This window comes from Phycodurus eques, chromosome 10 (genome assembly GCF_024500275.1).
Source record: "Phycodurus eques isolate BA_2022a chromosome 10, UOR_Pequ_1.1, whole genome shotgun sequence".
NCBI lineage: Eukaryota > Metazoa > Chordata > Actinopteri > Syngnathiformes > Syngnathidae > Phycodurus > Phycodurus eques.
Window position 1 is genome coordinate 954,606 of NC_084534.1, and position 13,788 is coordinate 968,393.

The 13,788-nt window shown below is 44.9% G+C and overlaps 1 protein-coding gene across 2 annotated transcripts in view; it reads right to left on the reverse strand.

Moving 5' to 3' along the window:
• The window catches only part of cldn19 (claudin 19), a 29,249-nt gene extending 15,518 nt beyond the window's left edge, over window positions 1–13,731 (reverse strand). The window contains exons 1-2 of one of the 2 annotated variants that reach the window (XM_061687884.1): window positions 13,519–13,731; window positions 629–793 (exon numbers count right to left, since the gene is read on the reverse strand). In XM_061687884.1, the coding sequence (XP_061543868.1) occupies window positions 629–793; window positions 13,519–13,624 (271 nt within the window). In that variant the 5' untranslated portion in view covers window positions 13,625–13,731. Of the gene's footprint in view, window positions 1–628; window positions 794–1,949; window positions 2,562–13,518 lie in introns of those variants that run through there. The other variant, XM_061687883.1, reaches the window with a different exon arrangement.
• Window positions 13,732–13,788: the final 57 nt, after the last annotated feature.

The window sequence follows — 13,788 nt, forward strand, 5'->3', positions numbered from 1 at the left end:
CGTTCCAACCTGCTTGGACCCGTTTCTTCACTTCCTGACCACACTCACCATTGCTCTGGACTGTTGACCCCAAGTATTCCTAGTAAGTCCTCCACCCTTGTTATCTCTTCTCCCTGTAGCCTCACTCTTCCCCCACCACCCCTCTCATTCATGCACATCTATTCTGTTTTACTTCGGCTAAACTTCATTCCTCTGCTTTCCAGTGCATGCCTCCATCTTTCTAACTGATCCTCCACCTGCTCCCTGCTTTCACTGCAGATCGCAAAATCATCTGCAAACATCATGGTCCACAGGGATTCCAGTCTAACCTCATCTGTCAGCCTATCCATCACCACTGCAAACAGGAAGGGGCTCAGGGCTGATCCCTGATGCAGTCCCATCTCCACCAGGCATCGAGTCGGGGGGCAGTAAGTATCCCCACACCTGCTCGGCGCCTCTCACTGTGGGCAAGTCCAGAGTGGAAGAGAGTCCAACCCCTCTCGAGAGGACTGGTACCAATCGTACGATTGTGTATAACTAAATAACGGCTTGACATTTTCCTCTGGACTCCTGATCCTATAAAGTTATGAATTTGTTGAAAGCTATGAAAAGAATGTCATAATTAAAAAAATATATATACAAGTAATACCTGCAAAAAGGAAGAGAGCTCCTCCAGTCACTGCAATACGTGTCTTGACTGTTGGGTTATTATCTCCCACCTTTGTGCACTTCATGCCAACCACGCTGATGATGATGCCGATGAGGCCAAGCAGTACTGACACCACCATTAGGGCGCGACATGTCTGGATATGGACTAAAGAGGGGGCAGCAGAATGTAAAAGAAAAAAGATTGATCACCACATCAACTTATAAACATGTTCATTGAGATTCACTGAAGAGGCACACATGTAAAACGGAGACCACAACTATACAGCAGACCACTGTCCTAGAGCCAATGCATGGAAAATACTCGTGGTTTTGCCTTCTCAAAAAAAAAAAAAAAAAAAAAAAAAAAAAAAGTCCTTCACACAAACGCCTACGGACACATAACTGTGTGGGGGGGAACATATTTCTGCATAATTACACAGACACAAACACACACACACATTAGCCTGAAAAGTGAATAAGTATTGAAAAGGAATTTACAAATGTACGAGAGACCAATCTTTTGTAAGCCTCTTCTAATGTTTTGTTCTCCATCCAAACACCTGCAGCAGGTGACATATTGGTTTGGTCACACCAGGATGGTGTGCCACAGTCGGGTGAATATTCATAACATATATGATGGTCACCATTAACTTTTTTGTTTTGAATCGCGATATGCTCCATTCACAACAGTGCACATTTAAGACTGACTCAAAAGTTATTGGCCAGTTTAAAAAATGGTGTGTGCGTGTGTGCTCATGAGCACTTGTGCACGTTTGTGTGTGCGTGCGTGCGTGCGCGCGTGTGTGTGTGTGCGCGCGCCTGCATTTGAGTTGGTGAATCAACACTGGTGTTTGCCTAAACACAGCCCATATTCATTGACAAAGACAATACAACATTCTTCTGGGCATTCAATTTTGTACAAATTTGAAAAATACTTACTATTTACTGTATGTATAAAATACCAATAATCCCACAATGTCATTAAGATACCAATATGTAGGTAAAGTGTATTTCCACACACACGCGATGAGTGTCAGTATACCTAGGTTTCCTACTACTATATAAAATAAAAATAATCAATTGATCCAAAAGGTTGTTGGGTTTTTTTTCCCCTTGGAGATGCGTTTCAAAGACTCGAAGGAATTTTGGGGGGAAATAATTGGGAGTTTCACAAAATGGCAATTTATTTCATGAACTTGATCATGTTCTTTAACTTGGTTCTTTGGCGCATACAGGATGCACAAATAACGGATTGGATTAATTCCGAAGACACAAGTTAGTGTGACAAATATTCTCCAGTCAACATCAAGCACTGTACTCACTGTCAAGAGAAAGCATCGAGTCAAAGATCTTGCACTGGACCTGTCCTGTGCTCTGTGAGGCGCAACTCATCCACAGCCCCTCATACAGACCCACAGCGGTGATAATTGCATCACCCACATATGACGATTGCTTCCACTGGGGCAAAGCTGTGGTGGAAATGATTCCGATCCAGCCGCCCAAGGCCAGGAAGTAACCTAACAACTGGAGACCTAAGTTTGCCATCCTTTTGTTTCAAGCACTTCCGTTTAATCCTCTTCAGTCACTATCTTCGGACTGTGTGTTGCGGACAATCCTGTTGAACTTATCTCTTCTATCTGGTGCCTTTGTCGCTTGTCCCCCCTGTGTTGACTCATAAATGTAGAATCATCAAAGAACTGTTGCAATAATGTCTCTCCTGTCAGGGCTCCAATGTCAGTCTTGTTGTGTCTCTGGGAAAATAGAGGTGATTTTTTTTTTTTTTAGTTTATTGCGCAGTTTATCAAGTACCTTATCTGGATTAATGATCTTCCCATGGGTCCCTCTTAGGCTTTTTTTTTTTTTTTTCCCCCTGCTGCTCACTTCTTTTCTCCCTCTGCTCTGCTGTCCTTCTGTTCCACCCTCAAGTGTCTCAATGAGGGCTAGATGAAAGAAAGAAGTAGGGAATAACATACAAAAAAGTCAATAGGCTGAGAGTTACATTCGAGAACTGGGTTGTGATTGGGCTATTCTGTGACAGTCATGCCTACAGGGAGGGCAGAGACTGGAGGAGGAAGAAGGGAGGGGGAGGGGCGTGGGGGGTGGGAATTGGCAAGATGGAGCCAAATTGGAATGACAACATTATTAGCCAGAATTTGAATTGGAATTCAATGAATTGCATCCCAATCCTCCAACTTCAATTGCTCCACCATCACATATACGAGGGATAAGATATTTTAAGAGTTTATTCCGTATTTAAGTAGTGTAGAGCAGGAGGCTTTGCAAGCGCAACAGATGCATTAATCGACATTGAAACAAAGGTCGCTCAAAAAGGATGTGTCACATGCTGACCGCCTCCTCTAGGAAATATGGCCCAGTGAGGCAGTTCTCCTCTATCACCATGGCAACCCAAACAAATAACAAGAGCAAAATAACGAGTTCAATGAAATGTACCTCCCGAAGTCCTGACACTGTGCCCCCCCCCCCCCCCCCCCCCCTTCCCCTGTGTGCTCTGCGATTGGCTGGCGACCAGTTCAGGGTGAGCTGAGATAGGCGCCAGCACACCCACGAGAGCCCAGTGAGGATAAGTGGTGGTTGATAAATTCATTCTTACTTCATTCTTTATTTCAGACCCAGGGGGATCCATATCTCACAGTAAAAAAAAAAAAACTATTTGAAAAGAAAATAACAACAACAACAATAATACTAATGACACCAACATTTAAAGAGAAATAACAGCAATCATATAATAATAATGACAAGCCTTGCACAGTGTTCAATGTCCAACATCCACAAAGCGATGGCCGAACATTCTCCTTCAGGATTTTCTGATAAGAAGCAGAATTCAAGGTTCCATCAATCAGAGCAAGTCATCCAGGCCCTCAAGCAGAAAAGCAGCCCCGGACCATCACACTACCACCACCATGTTTTAATGTTGGTATGATGTCCTTTTTCTGAAATGCTGTGTTACATTTACACATCGACACCAGATGTAACTAGACACACGCCTTTCAAAAGGTTCACCTTCCGTCTCGTCAAGCCATAGAATATTCTCTCAAAAGTCTTGGGAATCATTCAGATATTTTGTTTGTTTGTTTGTTTGTTTGTTTGTTTTTTTCAAAAGTAAGATGATCTTTTATCATCTTTTTGGTCAGCAGGGTTTTTTTGCCATTGAACTCAGCCATGGATGTCATTTTTGCCAAGTCTCTTCTTTATTGACACCTTCTTCTTCTGACCTTAACTGAGGCAAGGGAGGCCTGCATTTGTTAGATGTCATCCTGGGTTCCTTGGTGACCTCCTGGATGAGTCGTCGCTGTGCTCTTGGGGTAATTTTTGTAGGCCTGCCACTCCTGGGACGCTTCACCACTGTTCCACATTTTCTCAATTTGTGGATAATGGCCCTCAGTGTGGTTCGCTGGAGTCCTAAAGCTTTAGAAATGCTTTTGTAACCCTTTCAGGACTGATAAATGTCAATGACTTTAATTCTCATCTGTTCTTGAATTTCTTTGGTTCATAGCATTTAATTGCAGCTTTCTGAGACTTTTGGCTGACTTCATTTTGTCAGACAGGTTCTATTTAAGTGGTTTCTTGATTGAACAGGTCTGGTGGTACTCAGGCTTGGGTGTGAACAGTGAAAATAAACTCAGCTTTCCAAAAAAATTCATTCGCTATAGCGCATTCACAATTTAACAAGGGGGGGAGGGGCAATTAGTTTTTCACACAAGGTCAGGTAGTTTTGAACAGTTTTTTTTCCTTAATAAATCAAATCAGCACAGCTGCTTTTCATGCTACCTTGTGTTTCTTTGATATTTATTTGTTTGATGATCTCAAAGTGGGGAAACTATGAAAAAAAAATAAGAATTTCTAAGAAAAATAAGAATTTGAGACGGGAACTCAGAAGCTGCTGGAGGCCAGCACTATATGGGCTAAAAATGACCAGATCATCTGTGTATACAAGGTGGTTGATTAGTACTGAATGTCACCAATCCTACATCCTCTACCTCATACATTTAAAATCAAAGACAAATGACTCATATGCATATTAAAAGCTAAAGGAGACAGAATTCTGCCCTGACGGACACCACTGGAATTGAAAGCACTACCTTAGAATTTAAGTACTACCTTAGAAAAACTAAGTTAAAGGTCCCGTATTTTGGATATTTAGACCTCCATAGAGTGATTCTCTAACATGGATTTGGCATATAAGCATCAATTTGATTTAAAAAAAACACCTTGTTTTTGGCATATGAGTGTCCAGAAAAGGCCCCTCTGACAGCGACTTCTGTTTGACCCAGTTTTGCATCCTCTTTGCCCATATTTGGCTAAGACCGCCTTCTTTCCTCTGATTGGTTGCCTCCATGTAGAAGACCCACTTGTGAGAGTCCTTCAGGTGTTTTTCAGCAAACTCCATGCGGGCTTTCATGTGTCTTGCACTGAGGAGAGGCTTCCGTCGGGCGACGCTGCCATAAAGCCCCGACTGGTGGAGGGCTGCAGTGACGGTTGGCTTTCTAGAACTTTCTCCCATCTCCCGACTGCATCTCTGTAGCTCAGCCACAGTGATCTTTGGGTTCTTCTTTACCTCTCTCACCAAGGCTCTTTTCCCCCCGATTGCTCAGTTTGCCCAGACGGCCAGCTCTAGGAAGGATTATGGAGGCCACTGTGCTCTTAGGAACCTTAAGTGCAGCAGAAATGTATTTGTAACCTTAGTCAGATCTGTGCCTTGCCAAAATTCTGTCTCTGAGCTCTTCGAAAAGAGACATTCTTTTAATTCCCCTCAAGTATTTCACTCAGCGCTCCCAGATGCCCTTCACTGAATACATGAAAAGCTGTGTGTGTGTTTGCATGCATGCTTGTGGTGAGCTTTCAGTACTTCCATTGTGTCTTCAACTCTGGTTTAGTTGGAAAAAAGTGTGGGACACTGACCACTTTGTTTTTGTATGTATTTGTGTCTTGTGGATTTGACCATTGTTTCTCAAAAGAGAGTGGGAGAAAGATGTGCACGGCTCTGAGTACAGTAGACAATAGACAGCTATTCTGTGATTGGCACCGCTGTCGCTGATTCAACTACCAAGAGCCCCAACGTATTTTTATATGTTTTCATTTGGAATATTGAGAATTTCTGATCCCATTTTTAAGATTCAATCTGTGAACATATTACTATCCTGTGTAAGACGACTGGCCACAACATTATGAACTTACACAAGTAATGAAATCCATAGAGAGAGCTGAATCTATGAAATATTTTGAAAATGTTTCATCAGGAAAGCTTCGTTAAGATTAAAAATCTCCTTGTCCTGGTCCAGGACAACAAGTAGTCATGGAACACAAACAACATACAAACAAACAACACAAAATAAATAAAAAGGCACAATTAACATATCCAGGGAAATCTCAAAAAGGTGAGCCATCAAAACATTTAAAACCTGTTACGTCATCATCCATATATCAGAATCAGAATCCTATTTATTTGCCAATGATGTCAAAAACACACAAGGGATTTGTTTCCGGTAGTTGGAGCTGCTCTCGTACGACAACAGCCAGTCCATTAACAGAGAACACATTTGAGACATGAAAACATAAAAACGCAGTCACTGAGCAATAAAAAGTACCAGTATATGTGGTAAGGCCTGTACAATTCTTTTTTTTTTTTTTTTGACAATTGTGCCAAATTATGCTGAGTCATCTAGCAATTAGAGCGGTTCCAAATGACTAATAGAACAATAGTGTGGTGCAGGGGCCATTGTGCGAATGGCGCACAGAGAGGCAGAGAAATGTATGCAGTTTAAAGTGACTAGTAGTGCGACAATGTGAGACAATGTCAATTGTGCAAATGGTGCAGATACTTCTCAAGCACATGAGTGGCCAGTATTGGTCAACAATAGATAGTAGTAGTAGTAGTGCAGGGTGGCGAAGACTACTACAGTGAGTGCACGAGTAATGTATAATTGGCCCAACAGAGATGTGACTTAATGTCAAGACAAAATTGGCAGCATGTTACAATGGAATTGTAAATTAATTGTTTAAGAAATTAATGGCAAGAGGGAAGAATATGTTGGAATGTCTGCTTGTTTCAGTTTGCATTGATCGTTACCGCCTACCTGAGGCAAGGAGCTGGAAGAGGTGGTGACCAGGATGTGGAAGGTCTAAGAGGATTTTGCATGCTCTGGTTTTAGTTCTAGTTTTATTCAGCTTTTTACATTATTATTTGTACTGTCTTTTGTAGCACAGCAGACCCTTGAGTACCCTTGAGAATTTAAATTCTTTGTATGTGTTCCGCATATTGACGAATTGACAATAAAAAGCACATTGAACCTTGAACCTTCTGGCAGCGTGCAAGTCCTCAAGGCTGGGTAGGGGGGAACCAACAATCTTTTCAGCAGTTTTGATTGTCCGTTGCAGTCGGAGTTTGTCCTTTTTTTGTAGCAGCACCTAACCAGACTGTGATGGATGAACACAAGACTGATTCGATGACTGCTGTGTAGAACTGCCTCAACTGCTCCTGTGGAAGTCCGTGCTTCTTCAGAAGCCGCAGGAAGTACATCCTCTGCTGGGCCTTTTTGAGGATGGAGTTGATGTTGAACTCCCACTTCAGGTCCTGAGAGACTGTAATTCACAGGAACTTGAAGGTCTCGACGGTTGACACAGGGCAGTTTGACACCGTGCGGGGCAACTGTGGTGAATGATGCCTCCTGAAGTCCACGATCATCTCTACAGTCTTGAGCGTGTTCTGCTCCAAGTTGTATCGGCCGCACCACAGCTCCAGCCGCTCCACTTCCTGTCGATACGCAAACTCGTCACCGTCTTCGATGAGGCCGATGACTGTGGTGTCGTCTGCAAACTTCAGGAGTTTAACAGCCAGGTGCGTTGAGGTGCAGCCATTTGTGTTGAGAGAGAAGAGCAGCGGAATGAGGACACAGCCTAGGGGCGCCCCAGTGCTGATGGTCCGTGTAGATGAGGTGGTGATAAATCATTATCTTAGAATTTTATGGCTGCAACACGTTCCAAAACAGCTGGGACAGGGTCATGTTTCCCACTGTGTTACATCAACTTTTCTTTTAACAACATTCAAGAAACGTTTGGGAACAGAGGACACTAATTGTTGAAGCTTTGTAGGTGGAATTCTTTCCCATTCTTGCTTGATAATGCGCCACAGATTTTCAATGGGAGACAGGTCTGGACTGCAGTCTTTTACTACGAAGCCACGCTGTTGTAACACGTGCAGAATGTGGTTTGGCATTGTCTAAAATAAGCAGGGGCGTCCATGAAAAAGACGTTGCTTGGATGGCAGCATATGTTTCTCCAAAACCTGTATGTACCTTTCAGCACGAATGGTGCCTTCACAGATGTGTAAGTTACCCATGCCATTGGCACCAACTCAGACCCATACCATCACAACCGGGGGTTGGCAAGAGCGCTCACGAGGGATGGTTTGCAGGATAAGGAAGCAGAGAGAAAAAGACGCACTTCAAGTGTTGGTGGGCCGTTACAATGCACACTAATGACTATTGACAATTTTTTTGCAGGGAAAAAATGTGCATGACACAAAAGATATTACGGTAGTAAATATTCCACCAGGAGAACTTAGCCTGAAATCTGACGGCACCAACCAGCCAAGAAGACAAGCAGCGGAGTCGTGTGCCAAAGACCAGGGATGAGTCCCCTGCCTGCTGGCCCACCCAGGAGGTCTTCTGGCCCGTCAAGATAATTTATGACACTACACTTTCCCTACTGAAGCCCAAATTTTGTAAACAAGGCTGGTCTTTTCGCTCCTTTTAATAGACGTAAAATCAATGACATCCTCCGTGACATGCTGAACTGGTTCGTTTTTGTCTATCTTGATGACATACTCATCTTCTCCTGCTCCCCGGAAGAACATTGCCAGCATGTCTGTCAAGTCCTCCAGCGCCTTCTTGAGAACTGCCTTTTCGTGAAACTTGAAAAATATGAATTCCACCTCTCCTTCGTTCACTTCTTGGGCTACATCATCGCCAAAGGACAGTTACAACCAGACCCAGCAAAGATCCAAGCAGTCATCAACTGGCCCATTCCCTCCACCTGCAAGGAGCTTCAACGTTTCCTAGGTTTCGCCAATTTCTAGCGACATTTCATCCGTGTCTACAGCAAGGTTGCTGTACCTCTCATCAGTCCCACCTCCACCAGCTCAAATTTCCATTGGACCCCTGCCGTATCGCAAGCATTCAAACGCCTCAAAGAACTGTTCACCAGTGCTCCCATCCTGCGACACCCTGACCCCTCCCTCCAGTTCGCGGTGGAGATTGATGCCTCTGACACGGGAGCGTGAGCCGTCTTCTCCCAGCGGGACCCAGTTTCCCAAAAACTTCATCCCTGTGCCTTTTTCTCCCATCGCCTGTCTTCATCCAAGCAGAATTATGACGTCTGGAACCGTGAGCTGCTAGACATCGTTTGGGCCCTGGAGGAGTGGAGGCACTGGTTTGAGGGGACCGTTACACCCTTTATTATATGGACTGACCACAAGAACCTGGCTTATCTCCTTTCCGCCAAGTGCCTTAATCCCCAGCAAACTCACTGGGCTTTATTTCTCAGTTGGTTGAATTTCTACCTCTCCTTTCCGCCCTGGTTCGCCCTCCAGTGCAACAGAACATGCATCCATCCTCCCTTCCTCGTGCTTCGTGGGAGCAGCCAATTGAAAGATTGAACAGGTGGTTAAAGAGGCTCAGAAGACTCACCCGGATCCCAAGACCGGTCCTCCTAACTGACTGTTCGTACCCGAGTCCACAGGCTCTGACGTCCTTCAGTGGGCCCACAACTCCAAGCTCACGTGTCATCCCAGCATCACCTGCACCATCCATTTCATCCAGCAACACTTCTGGTGGCCCAGCCTAGCCAAAGACACCCGGGAGTTTGTCCTAGCCTGCTCCATCTGTGCCCAAGGTAAGGCTTCACATCAACCTCCAGCTGGTCTGCTGAGCCCCTTACCCATTCCGAGCCGCCCTTGAGCCCACATCTCCCTGGACTTCGTCACCGGCCTACCCCATTCTGAAGGTAACACCGTCATTCTCACCATTATTGACCGGTTCTCCAAGTGTGTTCACTATGTACCTCTTCCCAAATTGTCCTCTGCTTTTTAGACTGCTAACCTTCTTGTCCTCAACATGTTCAGACTTCATGGTATCCTTGTTGACATTGTATTGGCCCGGGGTCCTCAGTTCTCATCCCAGGTCTGGAAAGAGTTCTGCAAGGCGGTGGGCGCAGCAGCCAGTTTGTCTTCTGGCTACCACCCCCAAACCAACGGCCAGAAGGATAGGGCAAATCAAAACCTGTAATCTACTCTTCGTTGCGTCGCTGCTCGCGAGCCTGCCTCCTGGTGCACCTTCCTCCCGTGGGTGGAATATGCCCACAGCTCCCTCACCAGCTCCTCCACAGGTATGGCTCCCTTTATGCCATGTTATGGTTTCCAACCTCTGTTGTTTAAATATCAAGTGCATACTGTGGCGGTTCCCGTGGTGAGGGAGCATCTTCGACGGGTCCAGTCTGTGTGGAAGGACGTCAGGGCTGCTTTAACTCGGTCAACGGTGAAAATAAGCGGCTGGTGGATCTTCATCGATCCCCTACTCCGGAATACAAGGTGGATCAGATGGGTTGGTTCTCCTCCCGTGACCTCCCACTCCAAACAGAATCCCGTAAGCTCGCTCCTCACTGCATTGGTCCATTCCCTATCACCAAACCTCGGTTGAATTGAAACTCCCCCAATCCCTCAAGATCCATCCAATATTCTACGCATCTCTGCTTCAGACGGTCTCAACCAGTACCCTTAGCCTTCCGTATGTTGACTCCGCAGCTGTGTTGGATGTTGCAAAGTGAAGCTGTCTGTGAAGAGAGATTTTTCAACTCTTTTACACTTAATTCAGAACTCATGGGATTGAGACTGAACCTGTAGTTTTGATTGTATTTGGCTATTCTAACACCATTTTACAAATATAATTTTCAGATTTTCAAGCAAATACATCTGACGTCACAAAGCTCGATAACCAACAATACTCGGTCTCTGGCCGCCATTACTGAGGGGACATCGAAGGCAAGCTTCTGTCAGCCTCACAGTTCTGAGGACCCGGGTTCAATTCCCGGCCCCGCCTGTGTGGAGTTTGCATGTTCTCCCCGTGCCTGCGCGGGTTTTCTCCGGGCACTCCGGTTTCCTCTCACATCCCAAAAACATGCATTAATTGGAGACTCTAAATTGCCCGTAGGCATGATTGTGAGTGCGAATGGTTGTTTGTTTGTATGTGCCCTGCGATTGGCTGGCAACCAGTTCAGGGCGTACCCCGCCTCCTGCCCGATGACAGCTGGAATAGGCTCCGGCACGCCCGCGACCCTAGTGAGGAGAAGCGGCTCAGAAAATGGATGGACGTTGTATTGCATTTTCGCGTGTCAAATGTGTTTTATTTTGAAAAATGACCGGATCTTCTCCGCTGCAACAGCTGCGCGTCGCAATTGACACGTCAAGACTCCACAGAACGCTGCAGCAGTTCCATATCCTCTCCCAGCCGACTCGCTCACGGCGGCGGCCAAGCTCAAAGAAAGAATCATTTCATAAACTGATTCGATTCATTACGTTCACTGAAAAGATGAGTTCTTTTGAACGAAACGTTCGCGAATGAAAAAAAACACTAGACTGCACATCGGTCACGTGATACGTTACTAAAAATAAGTCCGCAAACTAGCAAAAACGAGTTCATTTATTTTTGCTGTATATATATGCCACACCTTGACAGCCGGTCCATTAAAAAAAAAATGCCTACTCTAAACCGGTCCGTGGTATAAAAAAAACGTTGGGGACCACTGATCTAGCCTACGCATTCTGATTGTCTCGTCTTTCACACTGGACCTCAAGCAGCTTGGGTTCTGCTCCTCACCCGTCTTCTTCCAAACCCTTGGAGCTTGATTCCCGAATGAAAGGCACACTTCACTTTCATTGGAAAAGAGGACCTCGCACCACTGGCCAACAGTCCGGTCCTTCTTCTCCTTGGCCCAGTTCAGACTCTTCCTATGTTGAATCAGGCTCAGAAGTGGCTTGACCCGAGGAACCCGACAGCGGTAGCCCATCTCCCGAATGCGTCTGAACGTGGTGGTTTTTGAAGCTGTGAATCCCGCTTCATTCCGCTCTTTCGATCTCTGCTAGATTCTTGAATGTTCTCTGTTTGATGATCCGCTGAAGTCTTCTGGCCGGTTCTCAAGTCTGCAGTCTTCCCCATATTGAACCTCATATTGAACTAAAGCAATTTAATGACACCTGGGGAAACCGGTGCACGTGCTTTGAGTTTAGTAGATGATTAGTGTGTGACACTCAGTTTAAAACATTTATGGCCTGCAAAATTTGGGCTGATTTCTTCACAGTATTCAAATGTTATGGATTCCTGATTTTGTGGGTTTTATGAGGTGGAAGCCCAAATTATGTAAAAGCCAAGAAATAAATACCTGAAATTGTTTAAATTGTGGGCCCTGAATCTATAATCTATGAAAGTTTCCCTTTTTGGATGGAATTCTGGAATTCGTTTTTCGCGGTTAATGGGGAACCAGAACCCCCCGCGAAAGGTGAAAAACCACGAAGTCGGATTTGTCGTGCATGTGGGTACCAGAATGTTTAAAATGTACATATTTGAGACAAAGATTACAACGGTACACGCATTTCCTTAAATCTTCAATTCTAAAACCTTATACAGTAATTAACATTCATCAACTTTGCCTTCTGAGAGAGGCGAAGAGTCTTGCGTTTGGTGGCGGAGGAGAGGCTCTCACTTGACTCGTAGAGGCTTTAGGTTCACTCGGAGACTCTTCTGCTGGACGCGCTGATGGCGTAGCTGGGGTTTTACCTTGGAGAAAAACATGGTGATGGGCCGTCGTTGTCTTTGTTTGTTTTTCTTTTGCTTCAAAATTCCCCTGTACAAGGAGATAACCCCGCCTCTTATTACGCGGAGTTACCACACGTTTCGCTTCCCTATTGAAACAGTTTTGCGGATGTTTTGCTTCCTCTTTTTCTCGATGTCCCTCGCTGTAGCTTCATTCACGCCATAATGGCGTGTGCCACAGATGCATAACTTCTGCCCTCTAAAAGTTTCACTTTTCCGCTGATGGTCATCATCTTCTTCTTCCTATTGGGCGGGGCCCCGGAGGAAGCTTTCGCAGGGGCACAGCGCTTAGGCGGCGTTGTAAGGGCTTAACTCATCAAAAAAAGTTATCGCTTAAACAAAAAAAAGTTATCACGAACATAACACTAAGATACAGTATGCGAGCCAGTCAACAGCGTGGACGAGACTGGCGAGACGAGGGAAGATGCTGGGTGAGGCTGCGATGATGCGCAGCCAATCAGCTCACGGGATAAATCCACTCGTGCTCTCATTGGTTGATGGGGAACCAATCACGCGCCCTGTACGAGTGCCCGTGGAATGTACAGTACAGTACGGTACAGTACAGACATGCAGGGAAACCTTCTCTCTCATGCATCAACATGAAACAACGCGTCTTTCCGCAATGTGGCTGCTGATATGGCTGTATTTTTTCATTTGTAGTTTTTGATGATTTTTTTTTTTTTTTATGCATATTTTGGAAAAGCACTGAAGCCGCAAAACGTGAAGCGCGAGGTGGCGAGGGAACAGTGAAAATAAACTTTTCTATGATATTCAAATTTTTTGGAACGGGTCTGTACATAATTACACGTACATATCACCCCCTCTGTGTCTTTAATGCAATTATTAAAGCTTTTCGTATAATAATAATAATAATAATAATAATACATTAAACTTACAGCGCTTCTCAAGACACAGACGCTTTCCACTATTCAGAGGACAATAACAGTAAGGTGAGTGAGCAGGAAGCCCAGAGGACGCGGAAGGATGTTCACGAGTCACGTCAGCGTACCTGCCATGTTGGATGTGGCGGATCTGCCCATAAATTCATGCAAAGTAAATAGACTGAACTTCGTAGCTTGCGTGAATGTACATAAAACTACTTGCTTCTTCGTCATCCAATCATACAAATGGACACACTATTACATTGGTAAAACAGAAAGGCGTCCATCAAAAACAAACTGTTCATATCTAGGAGGCGGAGAAGAAGAAGTGCTTGTTCATATCGAGGAGGCGGCGAAGAAGAAGAAGAGGCGAGGAGGAAGAAGAAGAGCAGAAGAAG